We start from the raw sequence: 16023 nt of genomic DNA on the forward strand, positions 1-16023 counted from the left end.
CTAGGGTTTTCTGCGTGTTGTGCAAATACCTGTTGAAGAGGTGGAATGGTAACGGGATTGGCTATGAACAGACTTTTTATTTTGCTGTTGCTGTAACAACTAAGAGGACCACATAATGCCCATACCCAAGTGCTTGAATCATGGAGGCTGAATCATGATACCAACCTGGAACTGAGGACTTAAGCCTCTTTAATGAGTTTCATTTAAGATATCGGTAGATACTTCATACCTGCCTCTACAAGTGTGGCGCATGTACAGTAGCCATCTTCCAAGCCATACCTGCATGTAATGGAGCTGGGGCTTATATCATAGATTGGGTTGGTGAACTTCATCCAGCTTAAGCTGTCACAGTGTGCAAAAGATACCATGGCACTGTACTGCAAATGTATGAGATGAGACTTAAGTATGGGGAAACATGAGGAGGGAGCCAGCGATGCAAGTCTCACACTTTGGGTCTGAGACTGAGCTGGTTTCTGTGTAGTTTGGGTAGACCCTGGAGAAGAGCATGAGCCTGTTCTGGAAGTATCAGCCCATGTGTTAATTTCTGCTCTACTCTTGGTGCCAGAGGAAGGGAGGTTGACTGCCAGTCAATGTCTTCTAGCTTATTATGGCTTACAGAAGGAAGTATGTCCACACTTAAGACTTAGAGACTTATAACTGTGGCTCCCCTCAGCACATTGCCTCCAAAATAAGACATAAACAGTTCCTCCTTTTGTTTGTGCTAACCTTCCTTTTCTTTAGAAGCCACGTGCTGGACAGCAGTAGATAGCTATTTTTCGGAGAATAACTATTTTGAATAAGAAGAGAAACCGAGAAAGTAAAGTGCTTGATAGTGGAAGGATTTTGAGAGTTCCTGAAAAGGGTATGCCATTCACAGCTCTCTTATCTCAGGTTTATGTATTTATTTTGTATGCATATAAATATTGATGGCTTTTAGAGGTGAACACTTCATTTGCTTGCTGGTCTGTTGCTGGCTTTGGTCTTTCTCAAACTGGGTCTGTACAATGTTGGTGAGTGTGCCAATAAGATCTTATTTTGGGCACAGTGTTTTATCTGCCTTTTATAGAGGTTGCGTGTGGCTGGGATCTTCTTCCTTGTTACGCTGTGAGGAAGACTAGTTGCAGTAACTCTGCCCCTCCTCTTTTTTTCTGCCTTTTCCGTTGAACTTTCTCGTTATCTTCCCATAATCATGTCTGGCACTTCTGTCATCTCCTTATGTCCCTCTGTCCTGTATTCTCCAGAATTTTGCTTGTAGTAATCATAGGAGACAGTCTACAAATGTGACCAATGTATGAATTGAGCTGTTTTGGCTCATGGAGGCACAACTGCCTATGACAGTTTACAAGTAACCTGCTGAGATGTTTCAAACTCACCCATCTCAAATTAATTTTGTTTTGTTGCAATACGTTTTATCTGACCTGAACTTTCCCCACACATATACTTTTCTTTTTTGCAAGTAAGCTTTGCCTGCAAAAGAAATTACAAAGATGACAAATGGAAGTAAAGCTCATTGAAATATTAGCAAGTAATTTTGGCTTCTGCTGTCTTTCATCAGGGATAAAAGAACAGCAAAACCATAGCAAAAATAGCAATAAAATTACTGTGGGGGCTGCAAACATAATAGTGATAGAGATCACTTGACTGTGGTGGTTTCTCTTATGTGATAATGTCAAGGTATTTTATTTCTCCCTTTCCTGTGAGGAAATAGTAGATCACTATTATCCACAATTTGTAGTGTGCACCACGTGGAGGCTGAGGAGGAGAGGTGGTTGTCTCAGAGGTTACATGAGGCCATGGAAGACCCAGCAACAGAATCCGAAGTGTCTGGACCACCCAGGGCCCTGCTCATGTACCACAAGCCATCAAGGGAAGATTAAACTCTTTTGGTTGCTCTGTACAGTATAATCATCTAAATGAAATCAATGAATACTTGATTTGAGAGTCTCCCATTGCTCCATCCCTGCTGTTCCTAATGTTTGTTAACAGATTGCTTTGTGGTAGAGTGCAAAGGTGCCGCTCTATAAAACTGTAATGACTTCTGGAAAGGAAGTTGCCGTGTGTATTGCAGAAAGCACCATTCAGTTTTGATTGGAACATGGGGAGTTGAGAAGTTGTTATTGCTGTTAGTACAGCCAGTTGGAATAAAAATTTCTGCTCAGTTATGGTTAAGATGACATTTCCTTTCTCCTTGCTTTCTCTCTCTCCTTGTTTACCGATGGAATAGGAGTGTTCTCATTTGCCCTGGGCAGGGAGCTGGTGTGTGGTAAGGTCCTGGCATGTTGAGTAAAAGGATCTCATTGTCTGTCACCCAACTTATTTGCTACTCTCTCGACTTTCTTTTTGCTGTTGTTTCTCGGTCCTTGGGGTTTTTCTTGTCAGTCCCCAGGAGCCTTTTTTATCCTTTCTCACTCTCTAAGCAGAAAATGAAGCATTCAGTGAGATGACAGGGGTTTCCCCTTGTGAGGGGGGTTTGGTGGTGCCAAATCTCACACTGCCTGGCTCCGGGAGCCAAGGGATTGAAGGGGAAAAAAGAGGAAGAGATTGCAGCTGTACATGAGCCCCAGCTGCATGAGTGTTTGCACAGCAAGGTGAAACTAATCTGAACAGATGCAATTATTCTGCTGTTGCTGCAAGTTATATTTTATCTTGTTTGTCCTGGTGAAAGACTGCTGGCCTTTGGGCTGGCAACCCTGCACTGCAGTGCATCTGGTTACTGACAGGGTACAGACAAAGATGATTCACAGCAGATCTATCAGTTGTCACGCACGGGGCAGCAGCCCTGTACAAACAGCTCTTGCCTCACTTCCCCCAAGGTCTGTAGTTCGTGAACTTCCAGGATCGTGTAGTGGCCTCCGTCTGCCCTGACACGTGAGACGGGGCTGACTGGCACCCCAGAGGGTTGGCTGGTGAGCCTCAGCTGGGGCGTGGGGTACGGCCAGAGAGGGCACTGTGCACTGCTGTCGCTTGCAAGCGCACCACCCGTCCAGTTCCCTCCCCAAAAGGAGCCCCAGTCCCCAGCACATCCCAGCCTGCTGCCTGGCCCAGTGCCCTTCCCCTGTCAGATGTGCCTGTGGGCCAGACATCTCCTCCATCAGAGAACAGCCTTGCTGCCGCTTCACAGCTGTGAGACGAAACTCGAGAGAATTGGTGACAAAGATAACAATTTTAAAAATAATTTTGTTTCTATTTTTTTTTTTAGGTGTTTGTAATGCTTGTTAGTAATACTGTAAATACACGGTGTTTCAAGGCACAGGAACTATTTATATTTTTATTTGTGCTTCTAAGCCTGCTATCCAGAGCTTATAGTAAATTCTCCGTTGGCCTTTTCTAGAAAATCAGTTTAACATTTTTGACACTTTGCCAGTGAACTGACTCTTCCATGAAAACCCTGGTTGCTTACAGGATGCTAAGCCTCATCCATTTGGATCCTCATATACTATTCCAGTCATAAAAAATCACCTTTATCACCCAGGTTTGGTAGTCTCAAAATGCTAGAGTGTGAAACAGATCTCACAGAATCTGGCAGTCTACAGCCTGCTGTTTCTTGTTTGTATTTATCGGACTCCTGACCCTTTTGGTGCCTGAAGCAAACCCTACTGAAATTGGCAGGAGTTTTGACAACTGTTTTGGCTGTGTATGGGGTTAGACCTCATGTCTCCAGTGAGGACTGAGCCTCAGAAGAGACCTTTGCAGTATCGCAATTCAAGGAGTTATTGACAGGCAGACAACATGGACGTTCACAGCTTTAAATAACTTTTCTTTGAGAACATTTAAATAGCTGCATTTTTGTTCAAGGAAATCTTGACTTCAAAACAAAAAGCTTGTAGGAATTTTTTGTGTTGTTGATTGCAAAAGATGGGTCTGCTGTGGTTTTCCATGCTGCTGATCACATATGGAATTCCGAATGACTAGCAAATCTGATTTGATAATCATGTGTGAGGAGTTTAGACTGAATTTTACTTGTAATTCTGTCATTTATCTCTACTGTTTCTTTATTAATGTCTTCAGCATTCTTGGTCTGTCCTCAATCTTTCACATTTTGTACTGATTCTTTATTACAGTATTTTCTGAATTTTTGAAGTAAAAGTCTTTCAAGATGAACAACAGTCCTTCCTTGAGAAATGACTGAAAGCCAAGTGATCTTTATTCATATTGCTATTGCCTTACACATCTCTTCTTTGGAAATCACTGTTTCAGTGTATGTTATTGCTTCCTCACCCCTACATGCCTTTATGAGTAGTAAAATATAGTGCTGACATTTAAAATATCATCAGTGGCATAGTTGATGGGTGAGTGAATGCCTGACTAAGAAAGTTTTCTCTTCAGAAGTGATACTTTTGGGGGGTTCTCTGCAAAGTCAAGCTCTAATGATGGTTTGGTTTAGTGGTTGTTTTTTGGTTTTGTTTGTTTGTTGTGGGTTTGGTTTTGTTTTTGGTTTTTTAATGTATTAATTATGCTTGGTGAGCATTTTTGAACTTTGCTTTGCAAACATAGATGAGGCTCTTCTTTTTATTATAGTCACTGTTGTCCATGCTCATCTGGAGTCTTGTCCTTCAGCTGCCTCAAAACGTTTGTGCAGCACTTTGGAAATAACACTTCACTATATCACAGGAGTTAAATATGAAAATAAAGTCAGTCAGAGCTTTTACTGCCTTTACATGCCAGTCACAGACTGTCACCTAGGGTGTATTATCAGCTTGGATAAGCTTCCCGTATTTTAGGTTCACAGTTTGTCACTACATTGTTATTTTCATTGCTATGTCTTTGATCTCAGAAAAAGCTCTGCGCTGGTCGAGGAGTCTGTTGACACAGTCCCCTTTGCCCATTTGAGTCTTTGAGCTCATTACAGGGTGAAAGAAGGATCATGAAAACAGAGCTTCAGACAACATTGTCGTTGCCAAATAACATAGCATTTATAAAACTGTTCTGTGTCTTACTGTGGGCCTCTGCTTCATATCTGAGCTTTCAAAGATTGCTGTCCACACCATGCTTTCATTGATGTAGTTGCAACAATGCAAAAATATTAGCAGTACTTGGCTTTATGTCAATGCAGAGGAATCCATCCCACGTAGGAACTGCAATACAAGTAGAAAATAGATAGACCCTTTGCCCTGAGGTTACTGTCTGAAGGTCTAGACTACAGAGAGTGAGTACAGAGAGATGAGGAAGCAGAAAAGAAAGTTATGAGCACTTATTGCCCAGCACTACTGCTGACAGCTTTAGGCAGGTTTCCCCACTGAAATCTGCTGCAGTTCCTCCAGCTTGGTCAGCAGTCCCTGGTTGTTTCCCAGGTACTTTTGGCGGCAGAAGATCCTGGCCTGTTCTTCAGATCATTTTGTCTAGTGCTAGCATCAGGAAGGCCCAGGTACGTGGTGCCAGGCTCCCTACACACGCCAGCACGAGACAGTCACTGCCCAAAAGCACTGTCTAACAAAGTATGATGAAGATCACTGAGTGCGCATGGTTTTGAAGTACATAGCTGCTGTTCATATGAAAGCTGAGAGTAAAATATGCACTGCATCAGTGCTGCCGCAAAGCACCAGCAGCCTGTTAATATGCTGTGCTAGTCAGTCCCGTTACAACATGAGAGGGCCGAGATGGTTTTCCCTTCTGGTCCATGTGGTAAGGGAGCTTCTGTTGCCAATATTTATCGAGAGACACTTTTACATTAAATGTTATGAACTGCCTAAAGCATATCAGGAAGCAATACCTTTAAATTTCATATAGTTTGCAAATGGTATTTCCAGTTCTGTACACAAATTTGAATATGTTTGTAAAATAAGTTTTTTATGTTACTAATGGAAAATTCTGAATCTATACATGTCCATTTCTCCAAACTGGCATAATTTTAATATGAGAAGAACTATTAATACATCCCTGACTTGTCATTTATTAGAAAACTCAAAATCTTAATCATTGACTTTGGAGAAAAAGGGGCAAAATACAGGAAAAGTTCCTCTGTATTATGGAAGATTAAAAAAGGGGAAAATATTTGCTTCTGGTAATGCTAATTCATTGCTCTAAGCGGGGTGTGATTGTATTCTGTCTAGTCAATTATTTTCTTCCTATCTTAAAGAAGAGATATAGCCAAAGTAAAAGGCATTTGGAGATGGACAAGGAAAATAATTGAGTCACAGAGAGTATTCTGTTTCAGGAGGGATAGGAAAGATAGGGATTGTTTAAATTTAAAGAAGAGACAAATAAGAGAGGACAGGAGCATGCAAAATGATGAATGATACAGAGAAGGTGAATTGGGCACTCTTGCTTGTCCTGTCGTAAGTACAGAAGCAGAGAGACATTCAGTAAAGCTGAAAGGCAAAAATAGTAACACCATTTAAAGGTAATTTTTAAACAGTTGCTATCTTGTTTCTCCATGATTGCTAGAGCATATATTGAGGGGTATGCAAAAGACATATAAGAAAATGAATTCAGGTTGTCCTGTTGAAATGATGTTGTGAGTGTACTGCAAAGACTACTGACTGGATCAGGTTATATGGCTCGTGTGAAGGAGAAGAACTAGTTAGATAATCTTAACGATGCTTTTTAGCATTAAAAAAAGTGGAAGTTGCATAAGATATTAATACATGTAATGAGACTATCAACACATTTGCTAGATAGAGTAAAAAGTAACTGTTCAAGGCAGAAATCTACTGTTGATGGAAATAATATTGCTCTGCAGCTGTCCCCATGTGATTTTTTGCATGTTTCTCTGAATATCTGCTCGTGACTCTTTTATAAAAGGCTGATGTTCTGGCACATTGGCTCAGAGCTCTGCTGTGAGGGCCAGGCGGACTTCTGTCCTTGAGGAAGTTGTAGGAAATACATTCATTCTTCCTGAACAGTCTTCTCTGTTACTCTCTTGCATTTGGACATTCCACTTATTATTCGTCTTTAATCAGTTTGTATCAAGATTCAGAAGAAAATGTATTTTGATCAGTAGAGTCTAGAGATCTGAAATAAATAGAATTAATTGTAGATGTATCTTTCTCGCTCTCTCAGATTAAAAAGAGCAAGTGGCTTATGAACAAGTGTGATCACTTTCTGGTTAGAGTATTACAATTTAGATCCATTGTTACTTTCAGACTTGGTCCCTGACACTCTTTTTGTAGATGTTAATTATTTTATAATTCCTCTACATATTGTGTTACTTTGTGCAGTAAATCCTAACCCACTTGTGGTGATCATCAAAGTCTAGTTCCTGGGGTCACGTTGAGCACTGTGCCTGCCTTGTTTCTAATGCCTGTGTCAAGTCTGTTGTGGTAATGTCTGTGTAGTGATTAAGACCTGGATCACATCTGCAAGATAACTTTTCCTGCCTCAGTTTCCCCCAAGTGGGTGAAATGCCTCAGAGGTTCTGGATGAAAACTTCTCACTACACTATAAAGAAAACTTCATTTTTCATTCATTTTCTTATGCTTTCTAATTAGGTTTTTGTTTCTACTGACCTTGGAGATATGAGTGTGTTTGCTGACATTCTCAGTATTAAGCTTTGTGCAGCTACCGAGCATTAAAAATATTTACTATTCCACAAGAACAGATGTGTTTTATGAATCACATAAAGTATATTATATGTAAAAGTTTGTAGGAGGAGATGATACATATTTGTGTGTTTGTGTGTACATATGTGCTTTGCTTATAAACTGTACAGTTAAGAATATATTTGCCCGCCACTGCAGTCCAGCTGCTTCTGAAATAGTTGTGAACATTATCTTGGCAGCCCTGAAATACCAAGCCACAACATGGTGAAGAACAGTTTAGCCATTTGAAATCACAGAGAAAATTTAATTGTAAATTTAATTACCTGGTCAGAGGTATGCAAATTTTATGTCTAAACTTAAGTGAAAAGAAACATTCAGTCTAATTTTTTGGCATTTGTCAAAAGCCCTTCAAAAACCATCTAGGCTGCAGGCTAAGCTGCCTTTCATGAATCTCAGCTGAAGACTTGCTGCTGACTTTTAAAGATGAAATTATTTCTATTATTCTCAAGTAATTACATTTTTGTTGTTATCTGTGGAAAGAGCCCCACTGGTTTGAGCATGTAAGTATATAGGGATGAGGGGGAGGAGGATTTGTGTTAGTTAAGTGGAGATGATAAAGCTGAAAACATAGAGGCAAGACATAAATCAGATTTTTTTTTCCTTCTCTAGTTGGCTCGTCACAATAAAACATTGCAACAGATGCTGAAGCCAGGGTCAGATCCAGATGAAGGAGATGAAGCCTTGAGGTATTACGCCAATCATACAGCACAGATAGAGGTAAAGAATTGCTTGCTAGAAGATTGAATATGAGACAAGTTTGCATCTTGTGCATGGTTTATCACCTCTTTTTAAGCTTCTGAACAGCAAAGCTTATTCAAATGGTGTAGATTATTTATGAGGAGGAGAAGGCTGAATAATATCCTTTTGGCTATGGGAGAAAAAGGAATGCAACTCTATTGAAAGTGGATCCAAATAATCATTTTACAATAGCTTTCCTGTGTGTTACCAAACATGTTTTGTTAGGGAAATAATGACTGTGGATAGTAGCTGTGTCATGAAGTCAAGAATAATCTTGTATGGTACATCACTCAAAAAAATAATCATGAGTTTCAAAGCCAGTGATGCTAACTGAGCAAATTAAAAGTTTGGCTGGAGTACAAAGAGGTTTTGGAGTGGTGTAGACATTCTGTATGCCTTTTGTTTAAAAGACCAAGGCTTGGCCTGGTTCATCAGTTCTGTCCTCTGTTTTAAACTTTACCCCTGCATGGATCTGGATTTAGATCAAGATCCACAGAGCTATTTAGGTTCTTAACTCATATCACATCCTGGGTTCTCACAGATTTCATGGGATTACAGGTGTTCAGATAGGAGTCAGGCACTGTAGTGTCTCTAATTCTTAGTCACTTTGTAAGGAGGAGAATTCCTATGGTGCAAAGGCAGGTGCTGCAAGAGGCTGCAGGAAGAAGAGGCATCTGACTCTCTCTTGGAAATGCTGTATCAAGTCCAAAATTGGCTAAGTATGCAAACTGCACAGTATGGTTGCACCACAGGCCAGCCTGAACCTGAGCCAGTAGTTGTACCTTCAGTGGGCTCCCAGGCTCTATCAGCACTGGACCTGAGCTTGTATGTGTAGGGGAAGTCTGATTCAAGGTACCCAGGTCTGTGTTGTCCTGGCTGCCATCAAGACAGGCCATGTCCATGTCCTTCTCTGTTTCCCACCATCCTTTTCGCCTGGTATTGGTCACGTTATCCCACCACAATAGAGATGGAAACCTCATGGCTGTGGGTGTCCAGAGGGCAGCTCAATGCTCCTTTTCACATATATTGGTACCTTGGTTGTACTTTGAGTACTGCTGAGGTATCTGTTTGCAATTATCAGCTGAGTTATTGGGGTAGGCCATAAATTTAGGCACTAAACAAGCACTGTGGTCTGCTTTTATGTGGCCAGTAGCTTCTTCCTGGTGTAGTTTCTGGAATCTCCTAAAACCTCATGGCTGCAAAGTCTGTTCCTTGGCAGCAAATATGGAGGCCTCTGTTCACAGGTAGGCTTTTTAAATGTCATTCTGCAGAGCACCACATGCAGCCTACCTCTTCATTTGAGTCCCTGATGGAACTGAAGGCATGCCATCAGCTTCCTTCACTCACCCTGCTGGGTTAACTGTTGGTCACATAGTCCCATGGTACAGCTGCTGGCCTGAGACACAACTATTTATTTAGGACGCTTCAAAATAGCCTGTTAAATTTCATGTAGCGCACATTCCAATGGGCAGACACAAGCATAATCATCCTTCATCTCTAACACAAACGTACTTTAATATGTAACTCTTAAAAATGGCTTAAGACAGGTGGCCCTTTTTTTTAGTATTTTCACATTATAAATATGAATTAACAGAGAGAAAAAAGGTTTCTTGAATACAGGACTGTGACTGGAAAAATGAAACTGAACCCAGCATTGATGGTAGATCAAATGAATGTTCACTGGTCTTCACTGAAATAAGCCCTGTTTGGCATTTCACATATAGCTCCCCTATACCAGGGTAACTTATTTGTTTGATTTTAAAGTTAAATACTGGGTTCCTTTTCACTGATGACTGTAGAGACATGAGTCTAAGAGTCCAGATGAGTTTTCTACTCATTTCTCTATTGTTAGTTATGCAGAATCCATGATCAGAATGAGGAAGCAATTTTTATGACAGTGTAGTGGGATGGAATAAAGTCTACTTCACTCGATGATAACTCACTAGGCCCTGAAATACAAACAATGCAAAACCTTGGGTTTTTTGCCAAGTTTGCAGATAAGAGACTGACAAGATATGGGTGCTGTCTGAGTAACAAGGTGCTATTTTTGCATGTTCACCTTCAGAATTTATCTCATCTTAGAAACAGACTCAACATAAGAAAATAATTATGTAATCCACGTAGAAAGCCCCTGAACTTCTGCACTGTTTACTGAGAGAGATTTGTTTGAATTTGTTGCAAAATTGAACCATTCTGAATTAGAACATTTTTTTTTTATTTGGAGGAAGTTGGGACCTAGGTTTTGCTGAAGACATATATTTGGCAATATAGGGCAGGTTTTTGAGGATAGAAAAGCAATTTTACTTTGTTTTAGGATTGATTGGTTCAGCTTCTTTGCAATGTTCAAATAATTTATGCATTAATTTATAAATAAAAAAGGAGCTGTGAACAATAAAATATATGACAAAATTGTTGGGAAGTCACTGATGCTGATAAAAATGTGTATTTTATTTATAGATTGTTCGCCATGATAGAACAATGGAACAAATAGTCTTCCCTGTCCCAAATATTTGTGAATTCCTCACTCGTGAATCCAAAAGTCGGGTATTCAATACAACAGAGAGAGATGAACAAGGGAGCAAAGTCAATGATTTTTTCCAACAGACAGAGGATCTGTACAACGAGATGAAATGGCAAAAGAAAATTAGGAGTAAGTATTGCAGTTTCAAAAAATAGCTTAATTATGCTAAAACCCTGCTTTTAAGCTTTCAATTTTTCTTTTCTTCATTTTAATAATACACTTTTCTCTGTTCGCTTCGGTACTGAAACACGCAAAACTGCTCAGGGCTTGAGAGTGTAGGTCAGCCGAGACACTTGCACGCTACCATAGAAGAGACATAATATGGAGCAGTTAGTAATCTAAGTAATGTGTTCAAGATGATGTTTTGGACTCCAAAAGTTAAACTGGGGGATGGATGAACTGGGTGTAATTCCACTAAACTCAATGGAGTTGCACCTAATTAAGCCAAGGTCCCTACTATTTAACAAAAACATATGTAGCTACATATTTGAGGTTTGCAGATTCCTAAAAGACCATTAAAAAACTTGTAAATGTCAGTCACTTAAAAACATCTCTCACCAGAACTTCAGCTGCTTTCAATCTGCCTGACTCCCATGGAGTCAATTCCCCTTGGCCAGTTCACATCAGCCTTGCTTGAATAGGCCGTACGGTGTCCTAGTCTGTATCCCCATACTGGTGTATGGCCCGTGGCAGAGGGAGAGGCACATGTACCACCTGAAGGTGCTTGCAGATCTGACAGGCATGGTCAAGATCATAGAATCACAGAATAGTTTGGGTTGGAAGGGACCTTCAAAGCTCATCTAGTGCAACCTCCCTGCAATGAGCAGGAGCATCTTCAACTAGATCAGGTTGCTCAGAGCCCCGTCCAGCCTGGCCTGGAATGTCTCCAGGGATGGGGCATCTATCGCCTCTCTGGACAACCTGGACCAGTATTTCACTACCCTCAATTGTAAAAAATTTCTTCCTCATGTCTAACCTGAATCTCCCCACCTTTAGTTTAAAACCATTACCCCTTGTCCTGTCATAACAGGCCCCACTAAAAAGTCTGTCCCCATATTTCTGATAGGCCCCTTTTTATTACTGAAAGGGGCAACAAGGTCTCCCTGCAGATCATGGTGGGGAGATCCAAGCAGGGACCTGAAGAGGAGAGTTCACTGGTGGGCATTACAGCCACCGGCCCTCACCAGGACTGGGGCTGCTGCTGCTGCCCGTATCCCAGGGACAGGCAGCTTCCGCCTGATCAGCCACTGTCAGCTGTGCCCTTTGCTTTTGGAGCGGAGAATCAAGGCTGCAAACTTATTAGGCATCTACAGTATCCTTGAGGGTTAAAGAAGAAATTTATCTATTATATATGGATATATAAATATACGTACAGATACACGAGAGCAATCATTCACTGCTGAAATGCAGATGCCGCGTTATGCAGCAGCGTTATGCAATTGATTAGGAAGGAAGTGAAGAATAGGATCTATGGTCAGAGCAGCAGGGAGTTTGGATAGTCAAAGCAATATGGTTTAATGTAGCATCCTTAACATTATGGAAACATGAGTGTTGGTTGTGGTTTTTATAAATGTCAATTCCCAGGGTATAATTTTCAGAGGCAGTAGGAAGTCTTCAGCATGAACTCTATCAGTCCAGGTCCGCTTTTCTTGGTGGCACTGTAAGAACTTGTCTGTTCTGACAAACTCACCAGAATATATATTGAAAAATAAATTATTCCAGAATAACTCCCTGTCTGCACCATCTATTTGGGAATAAAAGTCACTGTATTGTAGAAAAATTAATCTAGTAACAAAATCACATCTGTATGTTTTGCTTAAGAAACACAAATAAAAGAGCCCAGCTCTACACTTACATAGACCAGACCTGCCTAATGCTGTAAGCAAAGAAAATTGGTTTATTTTTATTCAGAACAGAAGTTCCTCAATCCTTTTCATCAGTAGAATGGCCCACAAGTCTCCGTGTGTTTTTTTTATTTGAAGAGATAATACAGGTTTGAGGCTTAGTTCGTTCTTTAGCCAAGTGTCTGTTAGCATGCAGTCTGTGTTGCTTAAATTGACAGATGTCATTTGCAATGGCCCCAAATACTTAAATCTCAGCAGTTAAGAGCATAAGGTTATCACAATAAAATCTGGATGTTTACCTAATCACAATTAAAGTCTTTTTAGACTCAAGCCAGAGACAGTCATATGCATTTGAAAGAGTCTGCTGTTCATAAAAAGTTAGCTGGGTGCAGACAAGTCAGGAATATGCTCTGCATACTTGCAGGAGGTTCTCAGTACCTTAAAATCTAACTAATAAGAATACATCATGCTTGAATATCTAGGTAGAGACTTTTTCACACTATTGCACATAGAATCTTGTTCTAAATGTTCGTTTAAACATACTGTATTGCAGTCAAATATATGAAGTACTTGCCTGGGTTTTAATACCCTCTGATCTTGTTCCTAGCCTTTTTGATGAATTGTTCATATGACTCTGGACACAAGATGTTAAACTTGTTTTGCCCTATTTCCCTTGTTAGTAATTTTAAGTTTGTTATAGGTTCTTTGGGATATAGACTATTTCTGTGTATTTGTACAGTACTTCGCACATGGAGATCCTGGCTTCATTTGAGTCCTTTTAAGCAGGAGTTCAGAGTTGTTTGTCAGCAGGCAACCTTGGAAGTCTGAGGATCATGCAGGATATAGTCAGCTTTCATAGAAACAAACTCCTGTCAGACCAAATTTCACTTGCTCCCCAAAGTAGATCAAGATGTATCTAGTTTGACAGAGGTTGGGAGAATAGTGCAGTTCTGAAACCTTGCCTATTCCATCATTCTTTGAATGTCATCTGTGTACTTGGTCCAAATGGGTCATCTGGAATACTCTGCAGAGTGCTAAAATCTATTTGTTCGCTTGATTTTGTGTCTCCATGCAGAGAGGCTACAGTTTCAGAGGCAGGAGAAAAGACTCCTTCGCAAAAGATCCAGTCCTAAAATATTAGTAGAGGCTAATATTTGATAAGCTCTATTGAGATCATTGGATTAAAAGCTCTGCTTGACACTGTTTTATGGCAAACCAGTGTTTAATATTTGTCTGTTTTAGTTAAAGATCTGCATATTTTCTTCATTAATCTGTTAATTCCCTTGCAGCCATTAGTGATTAAGTTCCTGCCTGCTTTCATTTCATTGATTGCTGTTCTCTTCCCCTTTCTAGATAATCCACCCTTGTTTTGGTTCTCCAGACACATCTCTCTCTGGGGGAGTATTTCCTTCAACCTTGCTGTATTCATCAATTTAGCTGTTGCTCTGTTCTACCCCTTTGGAGATGATGGAGATGAAGGCAAGTGGAATTTGATTTTATTATTCCTTTTAGTTTTAGATGCATTTGGTTTGAAGTTAACCATTACATAAAACTGCATCTTCAGGTATCCTCATATCTGAAGAAGCCATTCAGTATCTTTTAAGTAGATACCAGATATTGTCTGAAACATGGTAGTTGATCTTCTGTGTGTCACATGGCCCAGGCAATATGAAGAAAAACAGACAGAACATAGCTGCTAAGCTGAAGATTATCTAGATGATCTGAGCTAATTCTTCTGTTGTTTGTTTTGTTTTTTTTTAATATTGCCATATTGCAGTATACTACTGAGTGCATTCAGTTACAGCTTCTGAGCTGAAGAAGGATTCCCGGCAGCAGAGGGACAGAGATTCCTTAAAACTGACCAATTTGAATGACTTGCAATCTTAAAAATCATATGGAATAGAATTATTTGAAAACTAGCTTGTTGATTCTTTATTACTTTTTATTGGGATAAAAGGACACAACTGTTGCAGAGAATAAATGCATTGTGTAAAAATACACTTAAAACCTATGATTCTGTCTCTGCTTCATGACATGTCACAGGAAATATGGCAGATAATAAATTTCATTAAATAAATGCAGCAGACCAGCAGGAGGCCTCTTTGAATCCAAAACAAGCTTAATTGGGATAAAGGAGACTAAATAGTTCAGAATACTGGTAATGGGAGTAGAGCCTTTCACCTCTGGGCCTTTAATTCACGTCTGGTCCAGCCAGTAGTGTGACTGAAAGTCACCTCTGTTTGGTGGCACGTGAACTGGGCTGGTGGAAGCAGTCCAGCTTCTAGTAGATACATGTGCTTTTCACAAACACCAGTGCTGGCACCAGCAGACATTCCTGTTGGCTGGCTGAGCAGAAAGGCAGCAGATTAAAGTATATTGGCATGGAGAACATGGTGCCCTTTTGCCCTGCAGGGTGGTCTCTGCAGGTCACGCAGCGAAGTTTGCAGGGCTGTGCCGTGTAAAAGGGAAGTGTTTGTACTTAGTGCTTTCTGGTTTGTAAACTGAAGGGTCACGCAGGGTGCACACACATTGGAGCCCATGCAGGATAAGAGGAGAAATAAAGAGTTAAAAATAAACCTTTTAAACTACTGAATTTTAGCTAATCTATACTCACAGAAATCCTTTGGTCTGCAATCAGTAAGTATTAGTGCTTACTGTGAACTGCAGATTTGTATAGTATTAGTTTAAGTGGCCCCAGTAATCCAGTGATTTCAGTGACAGCGCGTTGCAGGATTCCGGTTCCTATTGCTTGTAAAAGCGAAAGTGATTCCTGAATAATAAACAACAGGTGTGGCCAAATGTGATCAGCAGGTCATAGAATAATTTCATAAGACAGCCTCCTTTCTCGCAGGCTCCCCCTCCACCAAAACCTGATCTCATAGCCAGAGATTGTATCCCATTTTTCGCCTTTATCTTGTGTAAAACCCCCATACTCAGATGTCTGAGGTGCCTGGGCTGATCTAATAACCCCAAGAATGCTGCATTTCAGTAGATTTCTGCAGTTCTTACATCATATGACATAAGCAAAACGGTGTTGCTTCCCACTGGTGTGCATGTCTGCACACATTACTGATGTGGGTCTTGCAACAGGAAATACTTGGACCTGCAGTAAGCTAGAAGAAAAAAATTACTTGTTAAAGAAACACTGAGTGCTTTGGCCTCACCTTTCAGCTCTGCGTGGAAGTTTTTAGGATCCATTAAAAGTTTCCAGATCTTGTTGGCAAAGAAACTATCTGACAGAGCCGACCTTGAACCTCCTGCCAAGGATATAAACACTCTTGAACTCTGGAAAAGTTCGAGTGCAGTCTGAATGTTGAGGCTAGGGCCTCATCTCATTGTTTTCTAATCCAAATGATGCTGCTCGGCTGTATATTTGTTGCCA

At 40.4% G+C, this 16023-nt stretch overlaps 1 protein-coding gene across 3 annotated transcripts in view; it reads left to right on the plus strand.

Annotated features, from left to right (window-relative positions):
• The window catches only part of ITPR2 (inositol 1,4,5-trisphosphate receptor type 2), a 266577-nt gene that overhangs the window by 210723 nt on the left and 39831 nt on the right, over window positions 1–16023 (plus strand). For all 3 annotated transcript variants that reach the window (XM_080342096.1, XM_080342097.1, XM_080342098.1), the window contains 3 exons: window positions 8148–8255; window positions 10734–10926; window positions 13995–14120. In XM_080342096.1, coding sequence (XP_080198222.1) covers window positions 8148–8255; window positions 10734–10926; window positions 13995–14120 — 427 coding nt within the window. The remainder of the gene's footprint in view (window positions 1–8147; window positions 8256–10733; window positions 10927–13994; window positions 14121–16023) is intronic.

This window comes from Nesoenas mayeri, assembly GCF_963082525.1.
Source record: "Nesoenas mayeri genome assembly, chromosome: 1".
Lineage (NCBI taxonomy): Eukaryota > Metazoa > Chordata > Aves > Columbiformes > Columbidae > Nesoenas > Nesoenas mayeri.